Source organism: Centropristis striata, chromosome 2, assembly GCF_030273125.1.
Source record: "Centropristis striata isolate RG_2023a ecotype Rhode Island chromosome 2, C.striata_1.0, whole genome shotgun sequence".
In the NCBI taxonomy this organism is placed as follows: domain Eukaryota; kingdom Metazoa; phylum Chordata; class Actinopteri; order Perciformes; family Serranidae; genus Centropristis; species Centropristis striata.
The window spans coordinates 18,862,456-18,889,496 of record NC_081518.1 but is presented as its reverse complement, the minus strand read 5'-3'; the positions used below and the strand labels follow the sequence as shown (position 1 = coordinate 18,889,496).

General features: G+C 40.9%; 1 protein-coding gene across 4 annotated transcripts in view; it reads left to right on the top strand.

Annotated features, from left to right (window-relative positions):
- cenpf (centromere protein F) overlaps positions 1-15,186 on the top strand; it is a 36,850-nt gene extending 21,664 nt beyond the window's left edge. For 3 of the 4 annotated variants that reach the window (XM_059357251.1, XM_059357249.1, XM_059357252.1), the window contains 13 exons: positions 483-736; positions 2,592-2,700; positions 2,913-3,118; positions 4,220-4,438; positions 4,675-4,818; positions 6,766-6,955; positions 7,042-7,139; positions 7,941-7,982; positions 8,140-9,192; positions 10,017-10,146; positions 11,849-12,520; positions 12,835-12,944; positions 14,914-15,186. In XM_059357251.1, the coding sequence (XP_059213234.1) occupies positions 483-736; positions 2,592-2,700; positions 2,913-3,118; positions 4,220-4,438; positions 4,675-4,818; positions 6,766-6,955; positions 7,042-7,139; positions 7,941-7,982; positions 8,140-9,192; positions 10,017-10,146; positions 11,849-12,520; positions 12,835-12,944; positions 14,914-15,051 (3,365 nt within the window). In that variant the 3' untranslated portion in view covers positions 15,052-15,186. The remainder of the gene's footprint in view (positions 1-482; positions 737-2,591; positions 2,701-2,912; positions 3,119-4,219; positions 4,439-4,674; positions 4,819-6,765; positions 6,956-7,041; positions 7,140-7,940; positions 7,983-8,139; positions 9,193-10,016; positions 10,147-11,848; positions 12,521-12,834; positions 12,945-14,913) is intronic. The other variant, XM_059357250.1, reaches the window with a different exon arrangement.
- The last annotated feature ends 11,855 nt before the right edge of the window (positions 15,187-27,041 follow it).

The following is a 27,041-nucleotide window of genomic DNA, read 5'->3' as shown; positions in this document are numbered from 1 at the left end:
AAAAGTTGCAGATTTACTAGATTAAAGTGGCAAATCTACAAGAAAAAAAGTCGCAGATTTAAGAGATTTAAAGTAGCAAATCTGCACACAAAAAAGTTGCAGATTTACTTGAAAAAAAAGTGGGGGGAAAAAACTTTTCTCGCAGATTCACCACTTTAAATCTCATAAATCTTTTTTGCCACTTTAATCTGGTAAACTTTTTTTCTCAAAATATAACCCCCCCCTCCCCCGGGTCCCTATGTTTTTTTTTACACATTCTGACTGTATGTAATGTCCTCCAATATTGTCTAGGGTTGAAATTTGCGAGTATTTCAATGAGTGCCCTATTAAGGGTTAAGGCTATTGCCGAGGCCAACATAAGCGTCACAACTTATTTTATGTTCAGGGACATGATTCTGATTTAGATGAATTCTGACTCACACTATGACACATTGCTTTCAATCTGATCAATGATTTATAAATTATCTGTTTCTTTCTGTCAGTGGCAGAATCCTCCCAGGTACCAGATGAGCTCCACGACTTCACAGAAATGATCACAAAACAAGAACTCCAGACTCTGCAGTCTGAGTTTCACCTCCTGAGGTCGGACCTCGCGCTGAGAATGGAGCTGACCTCCGAACTGAAAGTGCAAGTTGAACACCTAGAGAAGAAAGTTCATGCAGCAGAGGTGGAGGCTCAGGGTGCAGCACACAAGATGAACATGGCTTTGGAGGAGAAGAAAGGCCTCGCTGAACAGGTAGGAATGCCAAATACTCGGGGTGCACCCATTGCAATTTTCTGGCCGATCACCGATTTTTAAAAAGCCTGACTTGGCGATTCTGATTTTGGCCGATAAAGATTTTTTTATACCTCACAGCATACACCTTCAATGTTTGAATCTTATTTTATTGAAAAACAGTAACACAACAGTATTTTTCTTTAACATGGCCTGACATGAATTACAAATGGTTATCCTTTGCTCTCCTTTTTTAACAGTGTAACTGTTAAAAAAGACGCAACGTGCAGACGCACTTTCAGACCTTTGCGGAGGTACACTGTAAAACTTTTTACTCTAAAATGACAGTAAATTACTGGCAGCAGTGTTGCCAGTAAGTTACTGTAAATACAGGTCCGTGTACTGACAAACTGTCTCGTAATGAAGAAAAAAAATAGTGTGACGTTTAAATGTTTAACTCTAAATGATCTTACAGCTAATCCATGAAAACTCTATATTAGTATTACTGGAAAAACAACACATTGTGATTATTTCAGCCCAGACTAAAATTAAATAAAATAAAACTTTTTTTCTTTTAATAAATAACGGCTTTATTTTCCCGACATGCTCAGCTGAAAACAGTAAATTCCTGTAAAAATATCATTTTGACTGCTGGAATGCCTGAGCAATCATGATAACTCCCACAATGCATTGTTTTCACAGCAATATACTGTACAATCATAATACAGCAAGTTACTGTTAGAATTTGACTGTAAATTTACAGCAAAGTCTTACAGTGTAGATAAGATCGCTAGATAAGATCAGTTTGACGTAAAAGAATTAGGGATGACGCCGATCGATCGGCAACTGATCGGATCGGCCCGAAATGATAAGAAAAAGATAGATCGAAAAATCAGATCAAAGGTTAAAATCACCGATCCGATCGCATTATACCTACATGTGCTTTACAAGTGTTTGTTATGGTGTGATATACATTCCGGATCCAAAGGTGGCGGTAGTGCGCTGAAACGCTGCCGCTTTAAAATGAAGAAGAAGAAGTGTTGTGTTGTGGTCACGCAGCCTGCATGCACCTACACACACCCACAACATGTCTGCCACATGGAACTTTATCTAAGTGAGTGAGTCCGCTGTCACACACGCTAGCTGCAATTTATGCAAGTGTTTAGACATTTAGAGAAATGTTAGTGTGAGAGTGAGCAATAATAATATTTTACACTGTACTGTGTAACAATGTGACATAATGCCACCGATGTTCAGACTGGCATTTTGAGTTTGTTTAGCCTGTTAAATAGGCTCAATTTTTATTTGAATTTTATTTGATACGATATATGCAACAATAGAGCCATTTAAAATGGATAGTATCAATAAATGAGTGAACTTTCAACATGAAGCTCTTGCCTGTTCTTGACTGTCCTAAAGAGGCCATGTTGGCATATTGTTTTCCACAGTGCCACTGCTGCTATGAAGGAATATTAAAGTTACTGCTATGCAATAAATAAAGGTCAATCTAGGTAACCTAGTAGTATCTAGTAAATAAATGATTACAAGGTTACATAAATGAAAGACTATAGGCCTGTGCATGAGTGGATAAATTGATGGGGGGGAAACGAGTAAAATATAAATATTAATATCGTCCCACGTGATCGATCGGTTCTGATCGGTAATCGGATCGGTGAGGCTTTAGGTGATCGGTATCGGTCCCAAAAAACCTGATTGGACCATCTCTAAAAAGAATCAGACCATCCCGCAAAATTAAGGAAATCGGTGCCGATCAATCAGTGCACCCTTACCAAATACCACTGAATATAGAACTAAATGTCATTCTTACACTGCTATTCAAATAGAACTGATGCTAACACTGCATGTTTAATTGTAGCTGTCTCAGCTGTCAGAGGAGAGGGACACATTAACTCTGCAGCTGCAAACAGCCAAATTCCAGCAGGCTGATGTTCTGGAAATGTTGGAAGGACTGGAGATGGCCAAAGGTAAATATGATGTTTCTAACTGCATATGAGGGATAAACTTCCCCATGCAGTCTTAAGCAGTGTTAACTGTATGTTGTTGTGAATAAAGTGCAACCATAGTTTGTCTTTATATAATGGCACAGCATGATTTCTGAAGGATTTGCAGGCTTTAAGAGCTGTAGTTTGTTCTATTGCATGTTGGTATTGAGTAGATGGTTCCCTTGGTCCTGTAGGTGGGTGGGATGAGAAATTCCTTCAGCAGGAGAGTGAGCTGAAGAGGGTTCGCTCTGAGAAAGCCAACCTGGAGCAGCACATCCTGGGCATGGAGTCTGAGCTGGAGAGCCTGCAGGGAGAGAGGAGCACACTGAGGGCTGACATGGAGAGCCAGAGGAGGACGTGTTCAGGCATGGAGCAGCAGATAGAAACACTCAGGACAGAGGTGGGTGCTGAGCCAAAGCCAAACAAAAGAATATCTTTTAACCCATTTAAGGCGGGAAAGCATTACCGCATTTCTACCATTAAAACCGGGGGCGCTGTTGCATTATTCTACCATTAAGGCCGGGACAGCGGATACGTCGTTTTGTAGTATTTGTAGTTTTTTTCCACCTATTTTCTGTCTCTTGGCCAATAAAATGCATCAGAATACATGTGGGAGTGTCGCAATGCAACATGGGACTTTTTCAGAACTTTGAAATCATGGAGGAAGACGACTATAGCGGAGGAGCTCAGCAGTAAGTGACGGAAGCGATCTGATGAAAACAGCACCGATGATTTTATTTGCTGATCTGGACTTTGAACCCTCAGAACCAATCGACCAGGATTTATGGATGAGGAATATGTTTTTAGATGACATATTTTCACCGAAGAACAGACAGATTTGTGGCCATCTGGAGATAATAACAATAATAATACTAATTCATTGTGATGATGATATAAGAAATCATGACTGTTTATGTCTTATATTACTTTATGCGTTGTTGAGTACCCTGAAAAGTGCAATATAGATAAAATGTATTATTATTTATTATTATTATCATTATTATTATGTTTTATTACAGTAGGCTAATGAGAACTATGTCTATTTCTTCCAATGATCATATCATGTTTGCATCTTGTTAATGGGCATGTATTAGTATTATGCATAGGATTTTTATTCAGTCAAATGTAACATTTGCTGACTTTGATTTAAAAAAAAAAAACTTTATTGAAGGTTTGGACAAATAAACTCTTCTCATGAAAGCCACGGGTATAAGCTCTCAAATACTTTTTGAATTTCATTTCTATCTGCTACAGAGGCTGAAAAATCTTCTGTTGAATTTCCAGAAAAACTTCAGGTTTTAGGGGGTTCTTTTTTTGAAAATCGAGGTTTTCCAGGCGTTTTAGGCCTAAATGGGTTAAAGCAACATGTCGACTCAAGCATTTCACTTCTCTTTGGGCAAATCGTGACAAGACAGCGTAACATTATTAAACGTGTTGTGTTTTTTAAGCTCACTGATCAGTTGGTGTGGCATAACTATTGTAAATCTTTCTGTTTCTCAAGACAACCCAGCTGAGGTCTGAACTGGTGTCCTGCACTGAGGAGCGAGATGACCTGGACCAGTCTTTGGGCCAGTGGAGAGAGAAGGTTCACAGTCTGGAGAAGACTAACTGTGACACCAGAAACCTCATTTCCATTCTGGAGGATGACATCAGAGCGGGGAGAAAGGAGTATGAAGCCCTGCAGAGCAGCATGGACAAGCTGAAGACAGAGAGACAACAGGTATGTGCACGGAACAGTTAAAATATGTGACACAGGCTGTCATATAGAGCTGTCTGCATTGGTAACATGAACCTATGTGCACTTATTAGATTTGCTTCTTCAGGGCAGTCTAAGAAGCACAGAGTCCTGCTCATTTTGTTAGTTTTTTTGCAAATTGTTCAGTGATGTGGTCATATATGCTGACATTGTTTTTAAAAGGTTGATAGTTAGTTCCCTTTTCTTCTCATTGTCTGAAGCTGTTGGAGCAGATAAAGGCGCTGGAGCAGGCCATATCCCAACAGAGCGGAGAAAGGCGGGAGCTCATCGGGCAGCTGGACAAGATCAAAGATGATCACACGTCTGCCAATCACAACACTGAGTCCATGGTCTGCAAGATCCAGGTGAGGGCTTTTCCACTTGCACAAATCTCTGGATCTTGTTGATTAAAGACAAGATGAAGATTTTTGTGTTTGAGAAGGCATTTACAGTTAGCATGCTTCTAGTATTAGTCAGGCGGTTTAGCTAAATAAAGGGGACAAGCCGGACAAAAGCACCAATTTTTTTCCACATGCTCTCTATCACCATAAGTTTCAATTTTTGGCAGGAGCCACTTCAGTTGAAAATGTTTGGAATCTATGTTCACGGAAGAGTGCGGATTAGCTGCCATGTACACTGCTCAATAAAATCAAGGGAAAGCTTTCATCTCATGTCAGATCTTGTATATACATTTTTCCCAACAGAAAATGTATATTTTGACACCAAGATTGACCTTCTAAGTGGCTTGGAAGATATATTGGTTCTCATAGACTTTATATGGGTGCCATCTCTGATCCACAATCTTGATGAAGTGGCTCCTACCAAAAATAGAAACCTATGGAGATAGAGAGCATGTGGAGAAAATTTGATGCTTTTGTCTGCCGTGTCCCCTTTATTCTTAAATCTGGTCCCAACAGCAGTTGGTGCGCACTAAACAGTCCATTCGGACCAAAAGCTCTTAATTCGGTTCGTTTTCGTCGGTTTGAAAGCATCAATCGCACTCTCAATGCGCACTAAATCAAGCGGACCGAGACCTCCAAAAAGAGGTGGTCTCGGTCCACTTGATTCCGCACCAAATGCCAACCTCTGGTGCGGTCCCTCTGGTGAGAACGCGAACCTGGACCAACTCGGGTCTAAACAAAGTATTCGAAATGCATCAGTGCTTAATTTGTGTGCTGCGTCTATATTCCCCTACATTCATTCAGCAGCAGCGCAAATTTGAATATTCAAATTAGCCATGTGTTGCGCTGCTGCTGAAAGAATGTCGGGGAAATACTGGTATGAAATTAATTTAATCTAATTTACATGTTTCATTCGGTACAACCTCATACATTTCAAAATCCTCCAATATCATCCACTGTGTTCAATAACTGTAGAATCTCACCATGTCGGGCATCCCGGTGGCTCACACTGGTAGAGCGCTTACCATTAAGGCTGAGTCCTTGCTGCGGCGGAGCCGGGTTCGAATCCGGCTTGAGCTCCCTTTGCCACATGTCTTCCCCTCTATCACCCCCTTTCACTCTATCACTATCAATAAAGCATAAAAATGCCAAAAAAAAGAATCTATAAAAAAAAAAAAGAATCTCACCATGTCTCAAACCAAGCCTAAAGTAGAATTTAATTAAATCTTCCAAACGAGCCATAGCCTATTCTTGCTTGTCGTTTCGCTTCGTTATTAGGGCTATATTATTACGTGACAGTATCTTGTTATAACGAGGAACATTCATTATCTCGAAATAATGTGATAGTATCTCGTTATAACGAGATAAATGGAGGATATTTTTTATAAGGGTGGCAGCAATACGCTTCCGTAGTTAATTGATCAGCTGTGTTGTGTTTTACGCACACAGCTTGCGAACACACACGTTTACATGTTTTAACCTATGAAATCATTCATCAAAATACAAAAAAAAATGTTTTCACAAAGCAAAAGACTGCAAGTAGTCAATATCAGTCATATCATCAACTGGATATTTTGCCAGAAATGGGTAATGTTGACGATATAAAAAGCAAGGACCAGCACAAGAAACAGTGTGCGAATGTGTCGCTCCATTGTGGAAGTTGAAATTGGAGCTTATTTCCACCGGAAGATGACAAAACGTCATTCAGACCAATGTGGGTCGTTTGCATGTGTGAACGCGGACCACACGTAGTCTGTATGCTACAACGTAACAATTTTACTGCCTGGTGCGGACCAAATAATCGAACTAGCGGTGTGAAAGCTATAGAATACATGGAGCAACAACACCTCAGATGGTCCAGATGCTCTTTAGTTTCTAATCCTGCCTGTTTCCCTGCTGTCTCTCCTCAAGGTCTTGGAGGGAGAAGTGTGTCGTCTCTCACAGTCTCTGGAGTCCTCTCTGCTAGAAAAAGGAGAAATCGCCTCTCGTCTGAACTCCACACAAGACGAGATCCAACAAATGAGAACTGGTATCGAAAAGCTCCAGGTCCGCATCGAGTCTGACGAGAGGAAGAAAAAGAAGATGGGAGAGCTTCTCAAAGGTGACTCTCAACATCCTTTATGCTTACATAACCTCCTGAGATCTGTGACTGGCTGTTGGACTCACTTTGACCCTTTCTGTCTGTAGCTGCCCAGAGGAAATCTGACTCACTGCAAGACCGCATCAATGCCCTCGAGCGAGAGAAGGAAGACGAAGAGCAACAGCTAGAGGAAGCTGTGTTGCAGGTATTCTGTCGTAAACATGTCAAAAACAGCTGTCTTACATTGTAACTAGGGCTGGGACTCGATAAAAAAAATGAATCTAATTAATTAGAGGCTTTGTAATTAATTAATCGATCGAAATGAATCGCATTTTAATCGCATATAAATATTTGACCTGAGAGCAGTGAGAAGTAATTTTTTTCACATGGATTTTTAGTATACCATTGAATAATGACTGAATACATAAGCTTAAGCGACAAAAATAGTGTTTGTTTTTGTTCAAGTCCAACAGACCAGTGCAATTTTTGCCATAAGTGTAGCAATAGCATATTTAGAAATATAGTACATTTCATAAATTCAGGTAGCCTATAGGTAGGTAGACCTTCTGTAAACTATAATACTTTGGTTTTTTAAGTAAAACACAATCCACGCTAGCTACCACACTAGCCGCTAGCTGCTATATGTTTTGCATTGAGGTGATACTTGAGGCTGGATGTGCTGCGGTGATATGTGAATTCCTTGTTGCATAACAACAAAACCATGCTCTTATCGACGCTTCCATCCGTTGGTTTTTTGTAACAAAATGTCCCATCATCCACGGGGCCAACCAAAGCATCTCATCAGCTTCTTCCTTCATGTTCACTGTGGTTTGTTGTTGTCTGAACTCATGAACGCTAGTTGGTGCTCCAGTATAATCGGTCGGCCTGAAACGTATCCAGTGAGAAACGTTCAGCGGTGCAAAAATAAGTGCGATTAAAATGCGTCGATTTTTTTAAAATCCCCATCATGTTTGTTTTAAATACAGTTGATTTCTACTCTTCACAGGCGGAAACAGCCAAAGCTGAGCTGGAGGAGGAGAGGACAAAGGTACCTTCATATTAATCTGTGATTAGCTCTATATGATGCACTTTAATGTTTTTCCTGTATGTTCTAAAAGCAAAACATGACAGTTGTTGTTATATATTAATGGGATTCCTCCTCCACCCTTGTCTACTTTCCAACCTCACCACATCCTGACCTACAGGTAGAGGAGGAGAAGAAGGAGCTCAGGGAGAAACTCACAGAGCTCTCTGCCACGCTGGACAGCCTGAGATCTGAGAAAGAAAGCATGGAGAGAGAGCTGGAGGGAAAAAACACAGAGATACGAGAACTAAAAGCCTCTAAGGAGGAGCTGGAGAGAGGGCTGGAGAAGGCAGAGGTGGATAGAAGAGAGGAAGAAGAAAGGCAGAAGTGCAGAGTAGAAGAGCTGGAGAAAGGAATGAGGGAGGAAGCAGAGAGGCAGACGAAACAAGTGGATGGCCTCCAGGCTGAACTGGAAGCCTCTCGGCAGAGAGAAATCTCCCTTGAACAAACGAGTGCTGAAAGTGAGCAGGAGAGAGAGAGGATGCAGTCTCTGCTGGTGGAGATGGAGAAAGAGAAAAGCTGTCTGCAGTCTTCTCTGGAGGAGTGGCAGGCAGAAGGAGAGGAGTGGGAGAAGGAGAGAAACAAGCTGAAGACCAGTATCGAGGCTTTGGAAGAAGAAATAAAAGAGCTTAAAACACTAATAAAAGTGAAAGAGGAAGAGAGAGAACTGCTGGAGAAGGAGGCAGAGCAGAGACAGGCCTCAGAAAGATCCATCTCCTCTCTTATGGCGGAGAAAGAACAGGTAGAAGAAGAGAAAGAGAAACTGCACTCTAGCCTGTGTTCATTGGAGCAAGAGAGAGATGAGCTTCGCTGCACTCTGACATCTGTAGAAGAAGAGAAAGAGAAACTGGCCAATGACGGAGAGAAGCTTCAGTCCAGCCTCTCCTCCATGGAGAAGGAGAAACACCACATGCAGCAAACGGTTTCTTCACTGAAGGAACAAAAAGAGAGAATGGAGGAGGAGAAACAACAACTGCAGTCTTCTCTTTCTGTGATTGAGGCCGAGAAAAATAACCTGTCTTCAGTTGTTTGTTCACTGGAACAAGACAAGCAAAGAGCAGAAGAAGAGAAGCAGAAACTCACACAAGAACAAGAGACTCTTCAGTCCACAGTTGCCTCGATGGAGAAGGAGCTGGAAGCATCCAGACTGTCTGCTGCACAGCTCAATGAGCAGGTAGGTGGATGGATGGATGGATAGTTAGAATCATTAGGTAGTATAAATAAAAACAACAGAAAAAAACAGAAACAGAAAGTTAAAAAGAAGATAAGTTGGTAGGTAAGGTACAGTGGCAAGATGATGGTAATTGTACTGATGATATGATGGTAATGTTATTGTTACTGGACAGTATATAATAATAGTACAGTTTATTTATATATATATATATATATATATATATATATAATGTATAATAATAATAATAACATAGCAATGTGTCATATATTTAGCCTGTGCAGGGCGTAACATAATATATAATATGTAAACATGTATAAACATGTATAAATATGTGTGTGCACATATACATAAATACATAAGATATGATATACTATGATATGGTATACTACTTTACTATACCAGCATTATATATGCATTTAAATACTTGACTATACCAGATATACATACAATAGATAATATACTAAGAGTATAAGAATATGTAAATAAGTAGAATATGTCATGTCAATCATTTCACTCTGGCTTTAAAAATCATCATCAGTTAATTTTTATTTGTTTGTTTCACCTTCAGTCCTATAAAAAGCTTAAATCCAAGAATTTTCTTCTTTCATCTGAATTAATTCTTTAAACAACAGAGCATCCTTGAATGAGACATAAGTGAGTAGTAGTGGGAAAAATCAAATAAAACTAGTCCAGCCTCGTCGCCTGTCACTCAGCATGTGTCAAAGACTGAGCCTAAATATGAGACATTTCTAGTAAGATTGATATCTTGTTTTATTTTATTTCCACATGAGTGAATCTCGTCACTTTGTGTCCATCCTGTTCAGGTGTGTGAGCTGACGTGTCAGGCTGCTCGTGTGTCTAAAGAGAGGGACTCTGCCCTGAGCAAGATGAATCTTTGGATGAAGACGTGCAAACAGCTGGAGCAGGAGAAGCAGGACATGTTGAACAGCTCAGGTGTGGAAACATTTCACTGCTTTTGCTTTATTTCATTCACGTGAATTGGAAGCTTTTTAGGGCTGACTACAATTCTCAATCTGGACACAGACATCAGTATGAAAGTCATAATCATCATATTACAGTGATCTGTGATTATGATGAAGATGTCAAAATACAGATGTACACAATTAAATCACTTCAACACGTTTTATATTGAAAACCACAAATAACATTAACAATTAACATAATTAAATGTGCATTAACATTAAAGGGTCTCTGGGATGCTTGAGTGTCAGTGTTACTGTAGATCAGGAGTCGGCAACCTTTACGAACAAAAAGGGCCATTTTTGGACAGCAAAAAGAGAAATAATGTCTGAACGGAGCCGCAAACCTTATTTTGAGCCTCAAAATGAAGAACAGCCTACTACGTGTACATTAGCCTACCAACATTACTAATAAGTAGGGTTGTCACGATACTAACATTTTCAACTCGATACCGATACTCAGGAAAATATTCCATACTCAATACCATTTTCGAGACCACAGGGATAAAAACAAAGACCCCAAAATTTATCTGAAATATTTAGTAACAAGAAAAATGCAACATGTAAAAATGAACAGAACCACAGGTTAAATATTTATAATAAAAAACAGTTGTGCAAAAAGAAACTGCAAATATGATAACAAGCTTCAGGTCTGAGGTAGTGCAAAAAAATAAAATAAATAAACAGTAACAATAAGAACAATATTTTGAGGTTGTATGCTGTGTATTCATGGCATAAGTTTGCGTTTTTACAAAATCCAAACCAATCCAAGATATGAATGATTCCAGACAAAGACCAGTAGTGTTAGATAAGGAAGGCTGTGTGGGCATTAGCTTCAATGCTAACATGCAGGAGTACATTTACCTGATGACTGAAAGAAAGTTGGCATGTGTTCACTTTGTCAGAATTTTTGTTTCCTTTTGGTTTCTCAGACTTCATGTCTCAGCTGTTTTGTGCTCTGAAAACATGGGGATTCAATTTTAAAAGGGTGCAGCTGATTAATTTTCACTTTTTTTTCTTTTCTTTTTTTTAAACTTTAATTTTTATTTGAGTTTTTTCCATTTAAATACAATAGTACACACACAAAAAAACAACAACAACAAAAATCATCCAGTAGCAGCTTATCGGTCCTTTCTTCAGTCACAATGCAACAATTCTGTCCTGTTCAGTTATCATTACTATAGTTACCAGTGGTATCACCCTCACCCTTTTTGTAATAATTCCATTTCTCCCATTTCCCTTCAAACGGTTCCTCCCGCATTCTCAAGATATGTGTGAACTTCTCCATATCATAAATCTCCTCCACAACACTCAGCCACTGTTCTCTAGTAGGGGGATCCACCTTATACCAGGCCCTTGTAATGGCCTTCTTGCTAGCCACCAATAGTACTTTCACCAGGTATTTATCCTCTCCTTGTACCTCCTCTTGTGGAATGTTCCCCAGATATAATACCAGACAAGTCTTTGGTATCTCATATCCCAGTATCTCCCTCAGCACACTCCAGACTCCCTCCCAATATCCCTCCATCTTTTGACATTTCCAGAACACATGTGGATGGTCTGCCTCCGCTTGACCACACAACCTCCAACATGATTTCTGATCTAGTGTGTATCTCCCCTTAATCTTTGGTGTAGCTGATTCATTTTCATTAACAGAAGCCACGTTTTTGTTCCAGGTGACGGAAAGAGCAACAAGCAGATGCAGACTGAACTGAGCCAGCTGAAGATGGAGGCAGAGCAGAGGAAGAAGGAGGTGGAAGACCTGAAGACTGCCCTGCAGCAGAAGAAGACAGAGGCAGAAGATAGAACCAAGCAGGTGGAAGAACTGGAGGCTGCCCTCGATGGAAGGAAGCAGGAGTTAGAGGAGAGAAACAGAGAGCTGCAGGAGATGAAGAGTGAGCTGGATGAGGTGAACAAACTCCTGGAGGAGAAAAGCAGAGAGGCAGATGAGAGCATCGATAAATACTGCAGCCTGATGGTTAAAGTCCACAAACTGGAAGAGACCAACAATGCGCTGACGACCCGGCTGGAGCAGCTCACCGCTAGCCAACGTGCTAACCAAGCTAACAGCCGGCGCACAGGACAGAAGTCTTCCTCCAAACACCAGGAAGAAAAACCGGAGGACAACACTGAGAACATGTCTCCGTCAACACCGCAGAGGTCTCCTCAGGGGTCATCTCCAGGGAAACGGGGTCACCGTGACATCAGTGATAAAGACAGTGCACAGGAGGCCCTGCACAACTTGACAAAGAAGCTCAAAGCCAGCACTGTGACCACGCCCAAACCTAGACCTGAGCAGCACGAGGACGAGTTTAGACCAGAGGGACTTCCTGAGCTAGTGCAGAGAGGTATGTGTTGTAGCTCACCAGCTTCAACAATAAAGACATCTAGTCCTACCTTTAGCAGACTGGGCCCTCTTAATATTAACTGGGATAAAATGTGATAAGCTTCTAATTTAAAGGGGAAATGTAATATTAAAAGAGAAATGGCACCACAAACATGCGGTGATCTAATTTCTAATTGTTCTTATATTGTATGACTCTAGACTCTCCATTAGCTTCAGACACAGTTATGTGTACCATTAACCGTATACACAGTTTCACTCAACACAAGTTTAATTTTCCATGGCACGAAAAATAAGTCGTCTTTTGTTCTGTGTCAGGTTTTGCAGACATTCCACTGGGGGAGGCCAGTCCATTCATCATGAGGAGAACCACAGTGAAGCGCTGCAGCCCTCGACTGGCTGCCAGACACACTGCACCTGATGGCAAGGTGAGCAGCAGCAAGCACCACACACACACACACACACACACACACACACACACACACACACAGTACAGTATCCTGTCAGCTGCCAGCAGCACTAAATGAACATGCGCTTGGTCACTTGCATGTCAACACAAATGGCATGCTCTCCAAAACAGCAAATAATGTTGCATTTTACAATCTGGTCATCACAGAGTAAAAAGCAGAGTGCTGTCTGACTCCAGGCCTTATACAGAGAGGAATAGATGTAACTGTGAGCTACTAGTGGCCCAGTGTCTTCCTGACTGTCCACATTTGCTTCAGTCAGCTTGACTGGTCAGACTAAAATCTCAACAACCTTTTAGGTCGTTTTCCTTTGTCAAGTCCTTTCCCTGCAGTAATGTCAGTATCACGGTTTTTCATTGCTCCCTATATTGGTAAGAAATGTTCCCCAGGGGACAAAGCTGAAACACTAAAGATGCCTTGTTGAATGTGGGAAAACGCAGTCTAGTGTTTCTGCCTTTAGGTTTTTGTATCAATGATACTCCATATAGAGAATAGGAATGTGCATTTCAGGCAAAAGTACTAATCGATTAATATTCGAATATTCGATAACCCCCACCCCCCTTACTTACTTACCGCTAAGGAGCTGGAGGCCCTCTTGTTAAGAAGAGCCGCCGTTAGCTCTGTAGCAGTACAGTGTGTATGTGCTGCTGCATACGTCACCTCCAGAGTCTCTAAGGCCGCGTTCAGACTGCCAGCCAAAATCCGATTTTTAAGCCCATCCAGATTGGAACTGGATGGTTATTTTGAAGTCTGAACAGTCACAAATCACATGAAATCCGATTTTTGCAAACCCGATCGAAACCACCTTCGGGAGGTAGTTTCAGATCGCATTTGGACAGATGCGTCTCAGTCTGAACCGCTCCAAACATTCAGATCGGTTTTGACTGTCCGTGACGTCACTCTACGCGGCACGCGTAGCGCCGATAGCGCGGAGACGAGGTGTCCACCGGCAGCCGCGCCCGACTCATACGGGCCCGACGGGGACGTCCATCCGCCCGGTTTCTCCCCTGGTGCGTCTGAGATGTTCTGCACCTCTACTGGACAGTGATAAGGCCAATATACTGAGGTGACCTGCCTCCATCATGTTTGTTGTTGTTCTTGTCGCTGTCGCAATTATATGACGTCAGACGCTCTGACGCCGTTACTATGGCAACTTGTCAGATCAGTCAATAATGTGGCCCAGTCTGAACAGAGCCATATCCGATTTGGACACTTGCTAAAAATAGTGTGGACAGTCAGCCCTAAAAATTGGATTTGAGTAGGAATCTGATTTGAATCAGATTCGCCTGCAGTCTGAACGCAGCTTACATCCCTCTGGGGGCTAACTTGTCCCGCCGTGGAAAACACCCTCTCCTCCGTTTGTTTCTTCTTCTACAGTTTGGCATCTAGCCCGCCACACTGTATCATCAAATGCTACGCTGCCCCGTGCGGAAGGCACCAGTAATAAAACTTTTTTCCCTTCCAGATATGATGAACTATTCGATTTTTTATGATTTAATGACTATTCGAAAATCGATGCCCATCCCTAATAGAGAACAGAGACTAAATTATAGCTGGAACAAAACACGGCCGTGATAACCTTCATATGCTTCAGAAAACTAGACATAGCACCTGTTGGCATCTGAGGGAACTTCCTACCAAGTTGAACTTTCTAGGTCAATGTATATGGTGTTAGTTTAGGTTGCTGCTGGGCCCCTAATATGTCCACAGGAAATCCGGACCCCTTCCTAAGTCTCAGTCAGTCCAGGTCAGCCTCTAACTGCCTCAGGTCAGCTGAAGTGACCCGCTGGTGATTTTAAGGATGTAGAGGTTTCAGGTCACAGAGGTCAAGAGGAAAAAATGTCAGTCACCTGATTTACAGAGGCTTTACACTAATTCACGTTTCCCGTTGTTCAGCTCTTCATCTTGTCTTGTGTCTTGTGCTTCACAGGCTTTGGGGCCCATATCCCTCCAGAGTCCCTCTGCAGAGAGCTCCAGCAGGAAGTGTCCCCCAGCGAGTGGCGAAGAGAGTTCACTGAGTTTAGACAACAAAGAGAGTCGACAAGAAGACAACTGTCACGTCCAGTAGACACACAAAGACACACGCACACACACAGGCTGGCACTTGTGATTTATTTGTAGAAATACACACATGGACAAATTACTATCTAATTAAACACTTTAGATGCACCTTTTTTTCTTTGTTTTTGGGGTTGGGAGGCTGTGTGTGTGTGTGTGTGTGTGTGTGTGTGTGTGTGTGTGTGTGTGTGTGTGTGTGTGTGTGTGTGTGTGTGTGTGTGTGTGTGTGTGTGTGTGTGTGTGTGTGTGTGTGTGTGTGTGTGTGTGTGTGTGTGTGTGTGTGTGTGTGTGTGTGTGTGTGTGTGTGTGTGTGTGTGTGTGTGTGTGTGTGTGTGTGTGTGTGTGTGCATTCTTGTAGGACTGCAAAAGACAAAACTACACCATCTTTGTGTTTCTCTTCATTCTGTCTCATGAGGATTAAAACCACTAACCCACATGAGGCGTGGGGAACTTCTGTAGTGCTGATTTGATCATAGTACTACTTTTCATTGTGATGTTTTTAAGCAAATGTTTATGGAAATATCACACACATTTCAGAAGTGTATTACAATGATTGTTTAGTGAAGCCTGAGTGAAACCCAACCAGGTTTGTTTGTTCCTCCTTCGTGTCTTTGCTTTGTGACAGTTTTTGTCTTTTCCACTGACACACTCCTTTATTTTCTTTTTTTAGTGTTTTAGTGTTTGTGTGAAATATTTCTCAAACTTTGTAAATAGTAAATGATCTATAACAGCTATGCTATTGCTCCTGTTACATATCCTGATCGCTAATGGCAGCTAAGAATTTGTAGATTTCCTGCTCTGATTGTTTCATATTTTCTAGATATTTGTTTTGTTTCTTACTAATCTTGCAGCAAATGTTGAAAGCACATCTGCATTTTTTATAAGTTTCTACTTTTTATTTCTGTGTAGTTAAATGTTATTGATCATTGTAAATGGATAACTCTGGCAAATAATTTGTTGCCGTTTTTCATAGTAAACTTTTACTGTTTCATAGCTTGTGTGTCTCCTTGTTCAATACACATACAACATACAGGCAGTGAGAAAAAGCAAAGTCCAGTACACTCTGACTCTCACCACCAGGTGGAGTATCTGAGTTACATGAAAAAAACATGTTGGATATGAGGGTTCAGCAGCTGCAGTGTCACAACATATTTTATATGGTTCATCAGACATAAACTACATTGTAAAGTTGTTTTTAAAGAAAAAATCAACTCAAGTAACTGTATGTTATGCCTAATAATAAGTATGTTTTGATAATTGTTCCTTCCATAGAAACCTTTTCCTCCACAGATGTTAATAAGGGACAGTGCTTATTTGGCTTTTAAATCAACTGTTAAGATCGTAAATTCTAGGCATGCAGCATGAAACTAAGTAACTCCACATTTCTATTAGTTAAGATGGAGTGAAAAATATACATTTTGATTCACTTTTAATGCAGAATGCACAATGAGCTCCTTCCAGTCCACCTAAAGGAGGTGTTGGTGAGGATGGATTGATTACTTTATTCATCCCCGAAGGGAAATTCGGTTGTCACAGCAGTCCGGTATTTAGGTAGAAGAAAATACTGAGGTAGAATAAATAAAAACAACAATAGAACAAGGACACTTAAGAGTTAAAAAGAAGATCAGTTGGTGGGTAAGATACAGTGGTAAGATGATAGTAATAATTGTACTGATGATATGATGGTAATAATGTTATTGTGACTAGACAGTATAAAATAATATATAATAATAAGGCCAGTATAATAATAAAAGTAGTATGTCACAGTATATAGTAATAGTAATGGCAGCAACAGTATATGTATATAATAATAATAATGGTAGAAGTAATAATAACAGCAATGTGTCATATTTAGCCTGTGCAGGGTGTGCATACATACATAACATAATATATAATATGTAAACATACCTTTTTAATAATGCAGCTCCTTAGTCAGACATCAAGTCTCACAGCACGCCTGATTACAGTTTGCTCGTGTACCCGGTGAGGTTCATTCATCCCTTCGTTAATTATCCTTAACCGCTTATCCGAATTCTGGTGGTGGGGATCCCAGCTGACATTGGGTGAGAGGCGGGGTTCACCCTGGACAGGTCTCCAGACTCTCACGGCAGACACATAGAGACAGACAACCATGCTCTCATTCACTCCTACGGGCAATTAAGAGTCACCAATTAAACCTTAGTGCAGCCAAAATTACTACATTTGGACCAAGTCCTACTGATGACTTTGACATAATTCAACATTAGAAGTATAATTGCAAAAATTGCATTTGAAAGATTTACACATGTGAGCAGAAAACAGTAACACAAATACCTGAGTTACACTCAATACAAATTTGTCATAGTTGCTTTTTCTAATACACCAATAGGTCCTTGTTTACTCACTGCATAGGACATCCATCCACAGATGAATATAACATTTCTAATTACATTTTAAAGATCATGTTTCGTAACTCTTAATAGGGCACTCATTGAAATACTTGCAAATTTCAACCCTAGAGAATATTGGAGGATATTACATACAGCCAGAATGTGTAAAAAACATAGGGACCCAGCGGAGGGGGTAATATTTTGAGAAAAAAGTTTAAGATTAAAGTGGCAAATTTATGTGAAAAAAATGTGCAGATTTATGAGATTTAAAGTGGTGAATCTGCGAGAAAAAAGTTGCTTTTTTTCACTTCTTTCACGTTAATGTGATTTTTTTCGCGCATATTTGCCACTTTAAATCTCTTAAATCTGCAATTTTTTTCTTGTAGATTTGCCACTTTATTCGAGTAAATTTGCAACTTTTTTTTCTAAATATTGAGAATCTGATCTTTGCTGATTAGCTGAAAGAAATCCATGTGGTTCTACGACCAAACAGAGAGACATGGGGACCTAATTTTGATATCCACTGAAGTTACCAAATATAGTTCTTCGCCCGATAAAGGGTTAAGCAGAACCAAGCTGACCAGACCTGACATACGCTCTTTTACCTTTTAATTGAAAGCAGCTTATTGCTCATCAGCATCCTACAACATAAACCATGAGGTGTCCTTCATGCTGACTGATGACACAAACACATGGGAGCTGTGGCTGATCGGAAGTGTCAGAAATGATTACCGGATTGCTCTGGGTGAACCTTTACGATGTATTTGAGGAACACAGCTTTGGATCAATAACATTGATCTCCTCTCCTGGTGTATAGATGTTAGCATTAGAGGTATTGATGAGTGCCGACCTTTTGACCTGTTGTTCTTCTGAGGCTGTGTGAGGACACATTAAGATGGGACACGATGGAAGTTTTTACAGTCACCTGGTTTTGTTCACCCACTCTCTGTATATCTGGCAGTGGGCGAGGGGGAGCAAGGCATGCTGGGTTATGGGAACAGAGCTGAGACGACACAGTCACACACCTCAGAGCGGATACTGTCCTGCTCTGATGTCTCTGGCTGGAGCTGTTAGCGGAAGCTGCAGTGCCAGAACCAACTCTGGACGAGGACACGGGAAATGCGGAGATGTGTCTGCTGAGCTGTGTTATCACTGGCACTCAGACTGGAGAGTGTGTGTTTGTGTATGCATATGTGTGTGAGTCTGTCTATAAAACTGACAGACTGACTGACCGTCGATCCCCCTGCTGTATGCATGATTTGTCCCATTCTTCACCCGGCAACACTGTGTAAGCAGCAGTTCTCAGGGCCAGGGGACAGTCACTGACAGGAAGTGTCCACCAGTTTGTATGAACAAGACGGAGGGGAAGAGTTTATCTCATTATAGTGCATTTAAGTAACTTTAAAAACTACGGTATGTAATCTGCAGTGCTTTTTACATGTGGTTACCTTCAAGTCAGCCTTTATAGAGAGCTTATAAGTTGTAACCATTTGCTTTATTGATAGTTCATAATAAGGCTTTATCAATCAATTATTATCCATCCAAGAAAAGCCTGGGTTGCCAGGTTTGCAAAAAACAACAACCCATTATTAATTAATGACTTTTTATTATTCTATGTCGAGTCAAGATTATTTATATAGCACATTTCATACAACAGGCGTAGACTCAATGTGCTTCAATAAATTAAAAACAAAACAAACAAAAGAAAATAAGCAAATATCATTTATGACAAAAGAAACAAAAATATAAATATAAAAGCATACAGTCTAAGGTTAGAGGTCTAGGTCCAGCGATCGTCAGCCGCCTACCAACAGGACCTCCGACAAACAGGCCAGTGGTTATAAAAGGGGGCGTGACCAGGTTAAGGGGGCAGGGCAAGGTGACACCAATGAAATAGGAACTCTCTGGCGAGTGCGACAACACCTCTGAAAAGAGTGAATGACAAACGGCCGATTAGTTGCAAAAGGGGGCGTGACAAGCGTAAATGGGCAGAGCAGATTAGGCAGTCTCTGCAGAGTGCAATGATACGTCACTCAAGCCTCTACGACAAACTGTTCAGTAGTTATGAAAAGGAGCGTGGCTAATCAAAAGGGGCGGGGTAATCAATCACCAATTAAACAGGGACTCTCTGCTGAGTGCACTGACACCTCATACAAGTTTCTATGACTAACGGTTCATTAGTTATGAAAGGGGGCGTGGTTAAAGCATAAGGGGCGGGACTTTATGAAATATTGTTATGTAGAACTGTTCGGGGGGGGGGGCTACGAGTGGGATTCAAGCCTGGGCTGCCCGCTCACAAGGTCAGGGCAAGGTGGCAATCTCTGAGCATGGAGGCAAACCTCCAAGCTGCATTCTACCGAAAATTCCAGAAGGGGGTGCTAAGTTTGGCTGCAAAAACATTTCTGTCCATTAATTTCAGTGCAAAATGGAAAAAACTTCTCACTTCATTTATTACCTCCAAATTTTTTTTTTAGGACATCGCTCGAAAATTTTTTTCTTCAAGACAATTTAATGTTAATAGTTCTAATAATGGCCCAATTCAGAAGAAAATAGAAGATCAAGAATCGTATGATTTGGGGCATGGCTACCTTTGATTGACAGGTCACTAACAAGGCTCCCAAAACTAGGAAAGTACGTACGCAAACTCACCTCCACATGTATCAAACTGTGCTTACGCCAGGTTCAGTGCACCTTTCCTTGATACATCCCAACCAGCGGGGAACTGAGCGCACATGCACGAGCCACCAACCACGCCCTGGCTCCTCCCGAAAATGAATACGCAGATGACATGCAAATGACTATAAATCGCTGGCATGCCCGCTGATTATCAACAAAACAGCGGCAAATCAACTTACTGCCACTGCTAGCGAGGTGGACGTGGTGATCTCCAGGTGGAGGCAGGAAAAATGAGCTTTTTGTTGCGTCAGTTCTGGGATCAGCACCATGACAGAGGGGTCCCTCCACACATGCTCCTTTTAAACGCCACCGTTATTAAATGCACAAAGAGCCGTTAGAGCAGCCAATGCGTAATGTGTGCCAAAATAATTTTTACGCATCAGTTTATAAGCCACACTTAACTTGTTGTCCCAATTAAACATCACATACGGGATAAAATATGCACCACCACTGACTTATTCTGAAAGGATTTCCCAAACATGTTTTTTTCTCTGAGGAGAGGGATCTGTGGTCATGGATCGCTGTTCACCTGCAGCGTTAACATCTCCATGTTAAACCAAAGGAGAAACAGTCGGCGATCGGCACTTTGACACAGTAATTAAGGCAGGTTATCTGTGAAAAATGTGTGCGCTCCATAATCAGAATCACAAGAACTTTATTGATCCCTAGAGGGATATTCGGTATATATAAAAATAGTGGAAATAGCAGAATATATAGACTTAAGAAAATATACAATCTTAACATCAAAAGATATAGACTTCAACATACTATCATTGCACAAGTAAGCAGCACTACGCAGGTGAAGTCTAAAATATGATAATAGATGAAAAAAACAATCTATCCCCTCATATTAAGGACGGGTTATTGATGGTGGAAAACGGCATTTTCCGAGAGCTATGAACTATAAAAATAATGCCAGTTGTGTGTAGATAGAGTTTAGACATAAAACACATTTTAAATAGAGCATAAAAGACAGTAGTTTCTGCCAAACAAAAGTTTGCGGTGCCACCGCACATTCTCATGGCACCTCGAAAGGTTGCGGAGCGGTCCGCACATTCTCACGGCAAGTTCACTTTTTCTACATGTGGCGTGTGCGGACAAAAAAACATTGCGTACGCAGCGTTGATACCTGAGGCCCCAGGAAAGAAGCAGAACAATGCGTATCCACGCCAACATGTCAATAAAGTTATATTTAACGCTATACAGATATAAAAAAGGATGTTTATCGGTTTGGTCTCATAACTTTGACCTTTCACTGTATTTTCACTTAATGACAGTTTATTTGAACGTTTTGTTCAGTAAAAATGTCTTGTTCAGCGTTTGGTTGGACTAACAGACACTCCAAGGAGTCAGTAACAAACATTTTGTTTTTGTTTTTTGCTAGCCAAAACTAACATCCCAGGTAATGCTCCAGTTAATGCTAACATGAATTAGCAGTGACTTCTCTCAGTCAGGTTGAGGAGTAGAGAGGCTGTAATCAGTGATCAGATCCCTCTCCTCCTCCACAGTCCAGATATGGTCTGCTCCCCATATCAGAAACAAGATGGCGACGCAAGATGGCAATGACTGTAAGGCTGAACTCGATGCTTCCAACGGGCAGTCCACAAACCAATGGGTGAGGTCACAGTGACTATGTCCATTATTTATATACAGTCTATGGACAGGGCCTCTATGGTACGTGCTCAGGCCAGATGTGCCATTGGGGCGTCCCCGGTCTGCAAAGCTTTTAATACCTTTTGATCCCAAAGGTTCAGTTCGAGGACTTTGTTCAAGTATACAACGTAGAAATTGCGAAAAACAGACATTCGATTCAAGGTGGCCGACTTCCTGTTCATTTTCGGGTATGGCTTCTTGAGACTATTTGGTGCGTCTTCCCATGATACATGTATGTACCAAATTTCGTGTCTCTACGACAAACCTGTGCAAGGGGCTCAATTCTAGGGGGACCACTAGAATATGTATATTTCACCAGAGATTGACGTATATTCCAAATGTGGTGAGTTTTTATATATGATAAAGCCCCCGAATGTGCGATTACCTGGAAAAATAATAATAAACGGATCAATTTTAATAGGGTCCTCGCACTGTGTGCTCGGGGCCTCATTAAAGCTATTGAAAACAGATATGTTTTTAGTTTGCTTTTAAAATTAGACGCAGATGTAGCAGACCTTATTTCATGTGGTAGCAAGTTCCAGAGAGTCGGGCCATAATGACTAAAACCAGATTGGTATAAATAAAACGATTATTTTGTGACAGATATACAAGTAATTGTTGGTAAACAACATTTTCAAGAATTTTCCCCAGTAATGGTAGGTTTGAGATTGGTCTGTAGCATTTGTGAAATAATAAAAAAATATATATTTTGCCAGCGCTGTACAACCCTAATTCTAAAGAAGTTTAAAAACCAAATGCATCCAGATCAGTGTACATTTACCAACACAAACGTTCAATCAGTTAGAAAAAAATAAAAATAATTATATATATATATATATATATATATATATATTACCGTAGTATTTTACTTTTTATCCTGTCCTGTTGTCTTTTAGGGTGCTTTCACACCTATCTCGTTTGGTCCGGACTTTAGGACTTTTCAGTTTGATCCGAAACTAAATTCCAGGTGTGAAAGGTGCCGCGGAGCACGGTCCGCACCAAAGGACCAAAGTTTGGTCCGACCAAAAGAGGTGGTCTCGGCCCCGACCAAACGAACCAAGGGCCGAACCTTTTGCAGTGTGAAAACAACTTTTTTTTATAGTTAGGACCTTCGTATCAATGACAGGAAGTTTTTTTTACTTTGCTATAACTGGCAGGATTGCGAGCCGTTTTCTCCTCCTCTCCTGTCGACGGCGATACAGTTTTGGCATGATGAGGAGGCTCATCTTGTGAATACCAAGCACTCTCACGTATTGCTCTTTAAGCTGGTGCTGCTGGTAGCAAAAGAGCAGCAAAAGTATTACCACAGGTAAAAGGTGGCTCGCTGGATTCATTCAGTGTAAACACGTTAAGGAAGTAACAATGACGTCAGATGCCGGCCGGCCTAACAACGCAGCGTAACCAAAACAAAATGAGCCGCGGAAGTACACAGGGAGATGACGTGTCCAGTAGAATTGTCTTGTAAAGTCCGTTATTCCTTTTGCAGTGTGAAACCAAAACCAACAGGACCAAATGTATACAATGTAACAGAACACGGACCTTGGTTCGGACTTTCAGGTGTGAAAACGCCCTTTGTCTTTTAGTTTTTATCCTGCCCTATTGTCTTTTAGTTTTTATCCTGCCCTATTGTCTTTTAGTTTTTATCCTGCCCTATTGTCTTTTAGTTCTTATCCTGTCCTGTTGTCTTTTAGTCTTTTAGTTTTTATCCTTTCCTGTTGTCTTTTAGTCTTTTAGTTTTTATCCTGTCCTGTTGTCTTTTAGTCTTTTAGTTTTTATCCTGTCCTGTTGTCTTTAGTTTTTATCCTGTCCTGTTTTCTTTTAGTCTTTTAGTTTTTAGCTCCAGTGTTCCCTCATGGGGGTCTCCGCACTGGGGTGTGTGTTGGGTCTGTCCGTGGGGATGTGGTCTTGGAGATTGCCTGGGCCCGGGGGTCTGGGCGGCTCTGCACCATGTGTGGAGTCCGCCCAGGTCTACCCGGGTCCTGGTGGTCTCTGTGACGGCGTCCTCTATGGCTGTGGGCTCTGCCACCTCTCAGTGTGGAAGCTCCCACAGGTTGCTTTTTCCTCATCTGGATCCTCAGTGCCTTGCCATGTCTCTACACTGTCAATCAATATGTGCTGAGTGTGTGTTTGTGTATGTGTGTGTCTATGTGCGTGTGTGTGCATGTTTGTGTATGTGTACATACAGATGTGTATGTGGGGAAGGGAGGGGTGGGTCATTTTATGGTCTGTTTTAATTCTTATTTTTTGTAAAACTCCAAAAGGACTCGCTAGGGAGGCATCTTGATCAGATGCCTGAACCACCTCTGGCACAATGATTTGGATTTGTCAGCTGCTGAACTCAACATTCAGTGCTGAGCCCTCCTGCCCCGATTGACATATAATTAGCCAGGGCTTCAGTCTTACAACTTATAATCATAGTATTGACAGGAGAATTGTTGAGCTTCTGACTTAGACCTTACCTATTATAGTGTCTGACACGAAAACAAATTCAAATAATAGGGACAATAGAGACAGGTTTCTGGAGATACAGACACCACCACACAATTTTAGTGGGTCATAAGTGTTGATTCAGAGCATGGGTTTTTGTATGGCTATATATTGTTTTTTATTAGGAAAAACTACTTATTGCATCTTTAAGCTCCACAATGTTCCATAATGCAACTTGAAAGTTGCATTATGGAACATTGTGGAGTCTTTTGTTTGTTCCTCCCTATCTGGTAAACTCTCAATGCAACCAGTTTGTAATGCAGACTTTCTCCTAGAGATGTATTCTCCAAGCCCAAAATGAGATTCATTATGTCAAGTCACTTGGGTCATTTTCTCAGACTTAACAAAGCTCCTCCACAGTCATGGAAAACTTCATACAACAGACTAGTACTACACTTTGTGACTAGTACAGTATATTGAAAATTGGTGGCGTGCTCCATGAAAAAACACCAACTCATCACAAAATCAAACAGAACAATAGCAAGCCACGACTGTAGTTTTTAAGGGTCCTTTTGGTTTTGTACGGTATGCATGTGATGGTAGGCATGTTTACAGCCTCACTCAGCCTGGTTAAATGAAGCACATGTCCTGTTGAAATGGGAAAAGAAGGCTGTGACCGTCTGTCTTGCCAACATGTCTGAGTTCTCTGTGAAAAGAAACATTATGACTGGAAACGAATGAGAAAGGAAGAGAGAAAATAACATGAGAACGAATCTTAGATCATTTGATAATAGGTTAAATAAGAATTCTTTCAAATGAATAATTTTAGAGGGACATAAAGGAGAAACCTGCTCAACCACTTTGGCTTGACTTGGTCCTGAAGCTTCTTCATGTCTGGCTCTCTCAGGATTGCCTCCCTGCACTTACTGCTTCCTCTTGGATGTAGATATAATGTTCAATTACACGCACAGAGAATGAGCTATTTTTAATAACCAGTGTCCCCAGGCTTTAGCTCCTTTCTAGCAAAGAATGGCCTCCACATGCACAAAACTAAATATAGCAACCATTAGAATGAACAACATAAAGGCCACTGGATGCTTCAGTTCATCGCACTTCTGTAGTTATAATGTTTTCAAACAAATCACCTCCCTAAGGGAAATGACTTTCAAAGACTCGTGGTACGAATATGGAACTCTGGCAAAAAGGCAAAAGGAGATAAATACGAGTTCTCTCTGCTGCATGAAGTGGCTTCTGAGTTTCCTGTTAAGTTGAAGTTAAAGAGAAGGGTTTGCTAATATCTGCCAACCTGAAGTGACCTGAGCAGGGTACGTACATGCTACGAGAGACACATGCTATTAGTTGAACATTTTTCCCATTTTGTAGATATTATACTAACTGAAAAACGGAGGAATTTGACTGCTACACTACTGCTTAAATATAGGTAAAGTAACTACAGTACATGCATATAGAGGCATGCACCTTTCTTTCATTTTGATTAATTTATGTCTGACTTTTGACTACTGCTATGATTTAAAACCCCTCCAGACATGTTGTAGAAGTATACCAACATGTCATTCCTGTCAGGAAAAGGTGAAATAATGCTTCAAAATTAGGCAAAATTTTACCAAGTGCAAAAAAACTGATATGGTCATTTTCAAAGGGGTCCCTTGACCTCTGACCTCCGATATCTGAATGGCTAGCCACGTTTTTTAGAAAAAAGGCAATTTGTTGCAGAAAACATGCAGTTTTTCTCCTGCAGTCGAAATGTGTTGTTATTATAATTGTTATATTATAACTGTTGTTATTTTCTCCTACTGTATTTAAATATTTCTGCATACTGAGGTCCCTAAACAGTCTTGAAATTGCCTAAATTTGGCATGACTGGAAAGTTGAGACTCTTTTGGATTCAGTGAGCCCAGTTTTATTGATGTGTGATGATTAGGGGTGTGACGATACTCTCAGCTCACGAGACGAGATGAGACACGGTATTGGGTTCACGAGAACGAAACGAGATTTTAAGAAAACTACAATGACACAATATATGACTGGACCAACAGACTTTTATTTAACCGAGTTGCACATGCATTTTGAAATGTTTTATTATAACTCTTTACATGTATACAACTAAAATTTAAAATAAAATAAATTAAATTAAATATTTCTTTCTTTTTTTCAAGTGCAAACAATATAAGCCGTGTTTCCTTTAGGGGGAAGAGTGGCCACCGGGAAAGTCTCAGGCCACGCCCTCTCTAATGTCCGCTCACTCTGTGTGTCTCCGTTACAAAAAATCCCCCAGATGGTTTAATGAGACTCCGAAGGTGAAGTATGGTTTTCCGTCGTCGCGTAATAGCTAGCGACAGTTTCGACCGTGATCACATAAGCGATGGATTAAACACGGGAGAAGCAACTGTGGCTGCCATCGCTAACTGTGCACAACATCAGCAGCTGATCAAAACAAGGCAGCATTGCTAATTATTATGCACAGCATCTCTGCTGGTCATAAACATAGCGACTGTGAATTAACCGGCATCGCTAACTGTGCATAGAGTGTCCGGTGCTTGTTGTAAACAAACAGAGATCGCTAAGTGAACACCTCCTGCAGCAGCAGCACATACACACTGTACTGCTACAGAGCTAACTGTTAGCCTGTTAGCAATTTGCAGACTGGGAGAAACTGCTGCAGGAGGACTGTGCCGCATTTTTAAGCTTTATCTAACTGTATTAAATTAGCTACTGTGACCTCTAGGATAATTACAACCTTAATGAAACATTCCGACTACAAACTACACACATATCAAGATGGATGACTTTCCTATGTGTATTGACAATAAGAGGATTTCCCAGAAGCTTCCACAATAGAAGTGCTTGACATCCA